The 11,914-nt window shown below is 41.3% G+C and overlaps 1 protein-coding gene across 4 annotated transcripts in view; it reads left to right on the top strand.

The window, feature by feature from the left end:
* The first annotated feature begins 1,326 nt into the window (after positions 1-1,326).
* The window catches only part of aplp2 (amyloid beta (A4) precursor-like protein 2), a 53,660-nt gene continuing 43,072 nt past the window's right edge, over positions 1,327-11,914 (top strand). For 3 of the 4 annotated variants that reach the window (XM_086124968.1, XM_086124967.1, XM_086124964.1), the window contains exon 1: positions 1,327-1,623. In XM_086124968.1, the coding sequence (XP_085981094.1) occupies positions 1,552-1,623 (72 nt within the window). In that variant the 5' untranslated portion in view covers positions 1,327-1,551. The remainder of the gene's footprint in view (positions 1,624-11,914) is intronic. The other variant, XM_086124965.1, reaches the window with a different exon arrangement.

Below are 11,914 nucleotides of genomic sequence, written 5' to 3'. Positions count from 1 at the left end.
ACTTGCCCGCGACTGGGCCGCCTCACATCGTTTTAATGACATACTGTACTATATGTACTATGTACTCTAGTTTCCCCAATATGCAAAGCTTCATTCTAATTTGTTAAACGACATAAACCTCCCACATTCCAAAAACATGCATAGCAGGTTGATTGGACGCTCTAAATTGTCCCTAGGTGTGAGTGTGGGCTTGGATGGTTGTTCGTCTCTGTGTGCCCTGCGATTGGCTGGCAACTGATTCAGGGTGTCCCCCGCCTACTGCCCGAAGACGGCTGGGATAGGCTCCAGCACCCCCCGCGACCCTAGTGAGGATCAAGCGGTTCGGAAAATGGATGGATGGATGGATAAACACATTTATTTATGTATTTATTTGTTTGTTTGTTTGTTTGTAATGGGCATCTCATTCAATTCCAAATGATGTGAAGTCAATGGGGAAAACGATTTGCGGTCTACACATGGTACAGAAAGATCAGTTGGTGTTTTGCCTATCCAAAACAAGTTTACAACTGACACATTACACACATAGATTCAGATGGATATTTTATTTAAATTGCCAGCTACATGTCCATATTCGTATGCATGCAATGTTAATCAAGAACCCCTTATTTTCTGACATCGTTAAACTGTAGCATTGGTTGTCTTAATTCCTATACTCTCAAATCATAGTTGGTGAGGAGCTCACTGTTACTCAACCCTGTTATTATGATAGATAGCCACCTGCCATTGAGATAACAATAAAATATCAGAATTTAAGCTTTTATGGAGAGATTTGATCTGATATTGTCAGCCTGCTAAAATAATTGACTTGGTCTTTTTTTCAGAAACCAAAAACTGAATCACATTATTTCAGGGGTATAAATGAAAGAGAGAGATGTGACGTTGAAGGAAACGTGGTCCATGTAATTATGCACTATGGAAAGTTCACGTTGAAGTCATTGGAGAGAGACCTCCTTTATCGATTTGGCTTGTCTGATTGCTTAGTTTCCCATTGACCTCGTCTTTATTTTCCCTCACCCGAGTTGCTATTGTTCCCACACGAGTTTGCATTTGGGCGACCGTCAGCAAACCTAATGCCGACCTTGGTGTTTATTATTATAAAATTATTGTGTTTATACAAACCTAATGTTCTAGAGAAAACAATTGAGGGCAGATTCAGAATCAAATCTCTAATTAAAAAAAATAGTACAGACTTGGTGAACAGCTTGGAGTTTCCCTTGATTGCCACCGGAGGGCGCAATGCGTGCAGCCTACAGTGCGTACGAATGGAGGAGCCGAAACAGAGTGAGAGAGGAGAGATGAGGGAGGAGGCACCATACACGGAGCAGTCTTCCCAATAATATCTGCCCACATTTCTACGTCGGAGCCACTCCGTGACTCTATGCCCTCTCTGCGTTTTTTTTCTGCGATCGTGTAAATAAGCAGGAGCAGAATTCAGTCCCGCTCGTCGAGTGACGAAAAGCGGCTGTCGTCGTGAAGTGCCCTGGGACTTTATAAGTGTGCCTTCTTGACGCCGGGCAGCTCTGTGAAGGAGTTATTTCCCACTCGTGGAAGATGGGTTGCGTCCCGGTGATATTAGCTCTGGTTTTGGCCGTTGTGGTGCCATCGTTGGCCGGATATATCGAGGTACGTATTCGTGTAGCTTCTTTTATGGTTTTCCAGCGACGGGTGTGACAACATTTTTGTGGTTTTATATGCACTTATTACCGTGTTGAGGTATGTCAACATTCCTCTTCTGTGGTTTTGTTGGCGCTTAAACATGTCTGGTCATTCCTGTGTTATTTTTTGGGGGGGAGGCATTTTGGTAACGTTCAATTAAAATGTATATTGGTATTGTCAGACTGACCTGAAACGGTGAATAAGATAACCCTCCTCCCCACACCCGTTTTCATTCGAGAAGGTGCGTGGTGCAGTGATCAAATGAAAGACGAAGGGCTTTGTCAGGCCTCGGGGGAATCAGCAGATGACACAAAGTAACCTGCCTGCCTCCATGCTGGCTGTTCGGTTCTATCTTTAACACGGAGGAGGACGTTTTTAACCCTAATGGAGCCTTTTTGACTCCCTGCGCTTCCGTAGCCAGACCCCCACATGCTGTTTTGTCTGCACACATTTTTGTTGGACGTCAGTTTTGGGTGTTGAATTATTTTTTTAAAAATTAAAAACTTTTAGTATGATTAAAGGATGTACGAGATTTATTCGAGGTATAAAATGTGTTTTTATTCTATTCCTGCAACTGGTTTTCTCGGTTTGATATTTCATAATTCTTTTTATAACGGTTGTAGGTTTTTTTCCCCATAGTATCTATCTACTGTGTGTTGCTCTTACACCATACACAATAATCATAAATTAAACATGGCTGACACGGGAGTTTACCATTGTCATTGATCACCATAATAAGAAATAGAGTTAGTCAAGAATCCTACGGATCTTGAACTCTATAATATCTCATGTGACATGTCTGACGATGGTCCGAATGGCATTTGCCCTTCTCAACTTTGGGGGCTGTTCTTTCATAACAGCAACCCCAGTGATTGTGGCTGATGGTCAAAACAGCTATTTTTATGTTGAGCTCATCATATCACGGATAATGGCTTCAAAATAATTCAACAGAACTGTGAGATTGCATGATTTCCATGTATTTTCTTTAATGCTGTACAGTGGATTGAGAAAAGGGGCGGAGGTGATTTTCCATGACAGACAACACTCTTGCTGGCGTTATTTTGCCGTGAATGGTTCTGATTGGTCAATCGCGTAATGAGGAATTCTGGCCTTGGCGCGAATCGGCTATTTTATGATTTGTTAATTTTATCATAATGTGTCGACTGCCATGTTACGGTTCTACTGGCTTCCACATTAACTCTCTCAGTTCCAGCTGTGGCCATTATGGCAATATCTGTCCAGTAACTTAGTGTTTCCGAATCAACTTTGTTACATTTTTTTCATTGGTTAAACTCTAGAATTTTTCTTAATTCTAACCCAACCTCTTTTTTACGATAATCTTATCACTCTTTTTATTATTAACCTTGTACTTATCCTTCCTTTTTTAGATAAATGTATCCCTCTTTATATTATTAACCTTGTACTTATCCTTCCCATAACCTTTTATTTTTGTGGGCACAATCATTTTGCTAATTATTTATGTTTTACAAGCTGCATTGAAATTGTTACACTGCATAACAGTTGAATTCTTCATTAAATGTGTGAAACAAAATGGCTTCTTTACAACTCCCGACTGACTGGCTGCAAGAAATTGTGAGAATAATTAAATAAATGAATGCATAAATAAATAAAAAAGTTTAAAAAGTACAGTGTGGGATTTGAACAGGAAGGAATAAAGCAGTACTTCCGCGGCGACTACGCCACAATCTGGCACATTTTAATCAGTGCAGAATTTGTACTTGTAGTTCTTGCAAGATTCACAGCAAAATAGGTCACGAGTTGCCGGTCACTGCCAAGTAACCAATGTGGGGGGGGGGGGGGGAATGTAGTTCGATTGAAAGGTAGCTGGCAGTGAGAATGAAATTGAAGTGTACACGCGTGCGACAAAGACTCTCCATAAATTCCACTAACAATCCAGGCTAAACAATGTCTCCTCCCAGACATACTGTACTAAAATGTTAATCCTATAAAGATTGGTAAACAATGTGGTTGGTGGTCCGACACCTTCTCCTGTCCAAACAAAACGAACCCACATCCCTGCAACTTCACACCCACCCGAGGTCCACTTTCACACCTAACTCCAGATTGCACATGTGTGACAACAAACCAGACTCTCCAACTGTCCTCACCATTAGAAGGCCTTACCACCCACCAGGCGCCCTCACCCATGTGGCCTGTAAACACAGAGCTAAGCAGAATCGATGCCGCCAAGCGGCGGTCGATATGATTAATGGAGGAAACGCGCGGCTCCACCCAGATCAGTCAGCGTGAACAAATGGCAGAATTGTACGGTGGTACCGGCAGCGGAAGAGTCCCATGCTGAGCAGTTTTTTGGGGGGTGTTGTTTAATCGATAGCCGAGCTGAATGGTGTGACTTGTCGTCTTTTTTTTGGGAGGGAATTTATTTGTACTCCCAACAGCAAATACTTAAGACTTCATTGGCTTCTCAACACTGTTGAAAATATCAATAAACACTTGACAGAGAGAATTTGTGTGGACAAAGGAATAACGTTCATAATGTTACAGGACAAATTTTGACACAGAAATCAAATAATTGTTCAGCAAAATATGTATTGATAATAAAAAAAATGTGTCAACTTGAAAACAATGACAATATGACTGTACTAAAGATAAAAAATGGTGACTAAAATATTTTAAACAAATAGTAATATGTTAAATATATCCACTATGAATTCAAATATATAATTAATAAAATATAAGGAAAAGTACAGTATATACTGTCAACAAAATACTAGAAAAGTAACTGATGTTGATAATCGATTACGAAAGATGAAAAATATTTTTAAAATGTATTTAGTTCATAGAGTATGAATGAAAATATGTAACCAATAACATGTAAGAAACCTACTGTCAACAAAATATAAAAGTAAGTGGCACGGATAATCGATTAGTAAAGAAAATCAAATTTTGCAACAAAAAAAAAATTAAATGTATTAACTAATGCTAATTTCCCCATTGTGGGACAAATAAAGGTTTTCTTGTCTTTTCTTATCTTAACACAGCTAAATACATATAAATATTGTTTTCAAATATGAACAGCACACATTGAAATAAATGAATAATAAAGTAACAAAAGATACTCGAACCCAAATACTTTAAAACAGATGATGCTATGTAAAACCAACATTCCCAAAATTCTGAAGCAAAAAAAAAGAACACCTCAATGTTGTTACCAATATTGTGTATGAAAATGCACAGTAAAATAATAGAAAAAAATTTGCATGCATACATAAATGTTCACAATTTATCAAGGAATTTAAACTTTGAGTCGAATATTTCCCATTGCCACTAAACAGTAACATCAACAACACTTGACTTGTTGCATTTGCAATTTAAATGTGAACAAGTGTCGCGTGGTGGATGCTGCCCTGTCACGCCAACCTTGACCTTGAACGAGATGCTCCCTCGCTTGCCACAGACGTATTTTATTCCCTGCTCGCCCTCTCGTTGTTTCACGGCGGCCTCTCGAGCATTCAGCCGACTGCAAACACCATTGTCGTGTTGGCTGCGCACTCGGTTTGCATAAACTCAAATCCAACCAAGATTAAATGTATCTGTTGTTCATCTGCCAAGATATTTTTTCTGACCCCGGTTGTGTTTGCGAAAGGACATTTCAGTTGGCTCATCTATTTTCTACAAATGCTTCATAAGTATTATTGAGATGTTAGCATAAGAAATCAAGTCATTTTTCCCGGGTTTGCGATCTCGCAGGATTTTGAGATGATTATTGATCAGTTGATTGAAAATGCACACCTGCTTGACTCCAGTCATGTAAACATTGTTAGCCAATTGTATAGTTGGAACAAATGGTAATTCCTGTACCAAGTCAGCTGGGATAGACTCCAGCAAACCGCCCCCCCACCCCCCACTCCTTTCCCGCCCGCGACCCTGTTCAGGATAAGCGGGACAATGGATGGAATGGGACAATTAATCTAAAATTGTATATCATTCAGAAAATAAATGTTCAGTAACTTCTTTGCGTCTGGAACAGGAACAGTAAGCTTAACATGACTTTTTTTCGTGGCCATTATGCTAACAACCGCAGGAACCTTAATAATACTACAGATGTGTATAAATGTACTAATTTTAAAATGTTATTTTTTGTTTGTATTTTTTTAGTTTGGCTATTTTTACTTTTTTTTTTCTTGACAAGAAAACTTGTCAAGTCAAAATTGACCATTTTCCCATTCAAGTATCTGATTCATTCATTTATGTTTGGTTATTTTCAGCTCTCCCAATGTGAAATCATGACCTATTTTTGAAGGAAGGTATGAATTCTTTTTTTAACCACGTAGGGCAATTGAGAACAGTTTTTCATTTACAATGCAGACCTGGGAGCAATTTAGTGTTCAGTGTCTTGCCAAAGGGGAGTTGGAGCCTCTTTAATCCAATTCATCGGTGAATCATCACCGTTGCTGGCAGCCCGACTCCAGTCAATGTGTGGATGTTTTTAGAAAGCACAACAGTATAGAGTGCTAATTTCCAAATGAAAAAAAATCACACATTTTTTGGGGTGGAGGCTAGAATAGATTACCGGTAATTGAATTTCCATTCATTTCAAGGGGGAAAGGTGATTGGAGAAACAGTTGTGAAATTGTTTTTGCAGCCTTAAAAATATGCGCAAAAAATATTGGGGTAAATGTTCAGTCCAAACTGAAACACGGCCGTCAGCAATATTCGTCTTATCAAGTTTCTGCCGGTACATTCAATCAAGTTTGTATGTGGCAGACAGGATAAGATCTGAGAGCATGGCAGAAGAACGCTTGTTCTTCTGAATAAGTCGTTTTGCTTTGGGAACGAACCAAGGCTTTGTTGTGTGGAGGAGTGTCGGTGGCAGATAAATCAGCCCCCACTCCCAAGCGCTGTTTGGATCGCTAACCATGTCCTTGTGTGCCGGGCTACCTCATCACCTTCTGTCGTGCCCGTCATCTGCTGCCCCCTCTGTCCTTCACTGGCGGATTAGCAGGTAAAACCTTGTTTTCAGTTGTTGCGAATCCTCTTAAGTGACAAGAAAAAAAACACTCGAGTGCTCAAATGAGAAGGCCAAAGTCTCAATTGCACTCGGCGGCACTTTTGGTTCAGTTGTCAGAAATGAGCTTTTTCACCATTTTTGGCCAGGTTTTTAGACTTTGTCTTGACATGGAATGGGCGACCCTGCTGCAAGTACACCCCACACCCCCCAAAAATTGTAACACCACAATTTTAGGAACTAAAAGTGGCCTATTATACAGATGAAAAGAGTACCATAACAAATTCAATTTTTTTTTTTTTTGACAAAAATGAAAATTTTATTTTTTTTCAAGAAATCTGCAATATTTACCAGAACAAAGATGTATTTTGTAAGGATTTTGAGAACCACCAATTATTTGATTGCGGGAAATTTCAAATGGAAATTGCAGACAGTTAGGGCAATATCTCACCTCTTCTGGATTCCATGTAAAAGACAAAGGTGACTAAATGCTGCAATTTGGGGCTGTGTTGCGTCAATTTTGCAGAATCTCTCTGTAAAAGCGGCTTCAGATTTGTGGACCTACTAACTGCAATCTCATCCTGCAGAGTGGAAGTGGTGTTTAGAGCAGAACAATGACCTGTAACCAGCAGCAAGGAAGGGGGAAAAAAAAGCCTCCTTTTAGTGCCTCCCGACAGATTTAGCCACCTCCCTTCCTTCCTCTGCTCGTCTTCCTGAAGCAACTGCACCGTCAGACACGCTCATAAAAGCTCATCGTGCGGTTTTGAAGGCAAAAGCCTCATCAGGCGAGCCTTGTTCTCACTGCGCCTGCCTTTTCTCTGCTGGCTGTGGGTTGATTATCTGGCAGTAGAGCGGCCCCTAACTGCTCGAAAGCACAGAGGGATGAAGACAAAATATTTGATTCCTCATCAGACGTCTAAAAGAAGTTTAATGAAGTTCGGTGACAATACAATGCTGATAGTATCTTGAAGTTATAATATAGGACAAATTATAATGTTGGTCCTGATTTTAGTAGGAAACACAAAGTAGATGCACAACACTCGCTTGAGAAAATGATTTCAGACCCCCTGGCCTAGGGTTGCAGTCAACTGAAAATAATAGTGGGAATTGCATTGTCGCATAATAATAATGCAAATACAGTCAAAAATGAAGAGCCCATTGCTTGAAAGGCTTGAGCATAAATGAAACATCTTGGCTTGAGAAGCCTGAGGAAAGATGCTTTATTTGCATTTTGAGTGGCACTTTTTGGGAGAAAGAGGCTCTTTTCATTGAACACTTTCAATGGGACTCGCTGGTATTTTTGGATGGTGGTGGGGTTATTTCTAAATAAGTTGGGTCCATGGGGGCTTCAGTCATATTTTGCTCAACATTCAAGTTTTTGTCTTAAATGAAATAATTGGTGGTTCAATAAAATATTTAAAACTTGATCAAGTTCCATTTACAAACAAATCAGTCACAGATATGTATAGGACCCAAATGCCCACAAACCACCAGAATAGTTAAAAATAACTTTTAACATCAACTGCGGCGAGTCCAGCAACAAACGAGTGAGCGGCAATGCGGTTTAGTCCAAAGTCCATCTAAAAGAGTTTCTGAGGATTTAAGGGGGATGGGACAAGTAAAGCTCTATAATCCACAGATAGCAGGACGGGGAAAATGCCACCCAGCCACGGGGACAGGCAAAGAGGTTGAGTAAAGGGTTGAGTGGAAAAACTTACAGCCGGCTATGCGCTTTCGTCGCATTACTGAGCAAAAGATGATTAAACAAACACATAATAAGCATATTTATACACAAGCTAATAGCACGAACCCTAACCCAATCCCTATCCCAAATCAGATGGCAAGGACTCCAGCTCACGTGTGACAACCCCACCCCCCAATGAGGTCAAGTTGTATAGAAAATGGATGATTAGACACCTGGGGGCATCCACCGTATGGAACAAGGATGTCCCTGATGACCCCCCCCCCCCTTTTCTTTTCTGAAACATTCAACTCGTTTGGTCATATGTAGGACAACATGGCTGCTGAGCACACCTGTGCGCCCTCGTAACAGCTGCACGGCGATATCTTTTGTGCGGCAGGGTGTGCAGGAATGCAGTGCTTTGTGCTCGTATTGTGCTGCGAGTGAGCTCTCTTCCTCCCATGGAGCGAGTCACCCCCCCACACCCCCAACCCACCACCAATAACGCCGCTGGAAGCAGGACCGCCTCTCCTGACTTTATTATTTCATGCTTTCTTCGCTGGGGGATGCGAGGCAACGCTGGCGGTTTAAACCCACTCACCCCTCCATGTGTGCGAGCACGCTTTTATTCCATTTATAAAACATCAAGCGGAATGTCTCCGAGTGATAGAGCACTTGTCAAGCCCGCCTCGAGACCATCTGTCCCCAAACAGTCCTTGTGCGTCCATTCGTGAGGACGTCAGTCCCCTGCAGGCTGACGACATCGATTAGCTCGCCCTTCTTTGCATGCTTCTGTAGGATGGAACGCATGGAGATGTCTCAGGAAGAGCTGACAGGAATAGAAGCAGGAAATAACAGGAGGGATTGGCAGGGGATAGAGCACAAAGACATGGCAGTACAGTAACCGAATCTGGAATAAAGTATCCATCTGTCCGTTACAGAAAGGAAACAGAAGATAGCAAGGATCTCAAAGGATCAAAGTGGAAGGGAGTAAAAGGTGAATGAATAGAAGGAAGCCTGAGGAGGAGGAAGCAACGATATGAGAGGATGAAGGGGAGGGGTAAATGAGTGGGAGTGTTTCAGAATTAGAGAGAATAGTGTCGGAAACTGGAATATCTGGGCAGATGCAGCGATAACTGCAGAGGAAGCAAGAATATCAGAAAATTTGGTGGTGGTTGAAACAAAAGCGGGGAGGTGGGAATGTAGCAGAATCTGGCACAGCTGAAGAGCAAGAAAAGTCAAAGTGAAATAAGGGAGAAGGTTTTGGTGCAAGGAATAAAAAGAATGACGCAGCATGTGAGAATGCAAAAGACGAAAGCAGAAAAAGAGGAGCAGGTGGCAGGAATAGTAAAGGAGGAAGATTGAATAAAAGCTGAGGCAGGACTCGTTGGCTGTGGTTAAAGGTGGAGGGAACACGTTTCTTGTCAGCACGCCCCTTTATCGCACGTCAACTCGTCGCTGATCAGTGATGATGCTGTCACGTGACACACTGTTACAACACACTGTTCATAACTCGTGAGTACAATGTTTAACTCGCCTTTTGTTTTTTGTGTCAGTTTTACAGTAAATTTCAATTGGGATTGAAAAAAAAAAGGGATTTATACAATAATCTCCCATTTCCTGACAGGGACAGAATGAGAAGAAGTGTAAAGGAATGATTAAAAGCTTTTTTTATATTAGTTGAAATGTTTAGTTTGTGGAAAGGGTCAAACAAAAATGTACCGACCTCTGCTTTGATTCATATGTGAGCCAAGGGGATACTCAGGTGGTCAGCTGGGTCTCTTTACAGACGTGTGTGTGTGTGTGTGTGTGGGGGGGGGGGGGGGGCTGTAAAAGACAGATGAGTTGTAAGTGTACACTCCCTCCGGAGAGCGTGTTAGGCTGGCGCCGCTTGATCCAGCATTTCTCAAGGACAAACGGTGGCCCCCGCGGGACATGGGCAGGGGGCATGGGGAGTGTTCATCATCTTAGAAGCCTCCTGCCTTCTCACCATGTAATCAATTCCACAAGAGAGAGCAAAAAGCAAGCCGCCACAGGAAGACACAAAAGCCTCAGATTTGTATGTGTAATCTGGCACGCTTTCACGCGAGTCTGTATGCGCTCTTCTTTCATGTCGCTCGGATGCCTGACGGAAAACCCTGGAAATGAAAAAAAACCTGCGCTTAAAACAATAGCGAATGGTTTCAGCTGCATGGTTGACATGTTGATGGTTCCCCCGGTTTGTGAAGGGGGGCAGAATAGCATCTCTGTGGTTGCCACGGTAACCCCGGATCACCTACTTTAGTCGGCTGTAATTATTTGACACCAGTACTTCTTAACCGCTGTGCTGTGGCACTGCTTATCGGGTATGTCATGGCAAATGGTCCAGTTTCACTTAATCGGTATTCGAATGATTTATTCCCTTCAAATTATGTCTTTGTTCACCCTTCTAAGCCAGCAACGTATTGTGGCAAGGAGAACAACAAAATATTTTTCCATTAGATCTCAGAAGTTACATCATTAACCTGTTTGGGGTTTTTTTGTGTGTGTTTTAAAATACCGTGAGATTTGTCTCATTTTAATATGTGCCTTGGGCCAGGAAAGGGTAGGGAGAAACCGTTTTAGACCATTTCTTGAGTCACATTAGATCTCGCGCCTAGATCATGGATCTTATGAGTGGTGATTTTATGATCTTTGCTGCACATACATGAAAAAAAATCTGATAATGTCAAACTTCATGTCAAGACACGACGATATCATACAGAAGAGCTCTGTTAGCATTTAGCCAAGGTGGGACATAGTCACGTCATTAAGTCTTCGTCATAAGTCACGTCATAAGTTTCAAGTGCTACTGTAATTGCACCGAAATTCAAGGCCGTCAAATCAAGTGCCAGCAAAATTTCAAGCAAGTCACGTGACAAGCAATCGCTTGCGTAAAGCAAGACATACTCAAGTCATCCAATTTTTCTCCGTTTCTATGTTACAAACTATCCAGTTATAATAATGACAGTATTATGATCACCAATGACTATAAATTATTCAGTCTTTCTCAGTTTTTATATTTGCCACCCAAGCTGCAGACCCCACTTTGAGAAGCACTGTTTTAGGCGTGGCCTTGGAATTAAGAAAAAAAAATTACAAATATTCACTTAGGTCATTTTGTCCCCATCATGGACAGATAAGCACACTAAAATCAAGGCTTACACCTCGAAGACCTTGGCACAAAACAATGACAAGACAAATTGTACTTGTTCTCAAAACAATGTTACGTAACACCACGGATAGATGTAAATGTAACAATACCCAGCAATAAAAATAACAAATCATGAACATCTGTTCAACTCAGGTCCTTTTGTTCCAGTAATATACAGTACAGATAAGCACATCGATGTCAATGAACCAACCATCAATGGAGTTTATTCACTTTCAGCCGATCCTCTTCTAATACCAGCTCAGTTGCCTGATCTCCCACTTTTTCTTCCAGGCTAAAACGGTACACGCCATTTTTTTGATCCTGTATAAAAAGCAATCAAGCACGGATGAGAATTCCATTAATTTGATGGGTTATGATTTTTGGCCGCAGGCGCAGCAAGTGAAATAGTCAGAGG

Source organism: Hippocampus guttulatus, chromosome 12 (assembly GCF_054856545.1).
Source record: "Hippocampus guttulatus isolate MCC_2025c chromosome 12, RoL_Hgut_1.0, whole genome shotgun sequence".
NCBI lineage: Eukaryota > Metazoa > Chordata > Actinopteri > Syngnathiformes > Syngnathidae > Hippocampus > Hippocampus guttulatus.
Note: the sequence above shows the minus strand (reverse complement) of the source record. Positions and strands in the feature narration are given on the sequence as shown.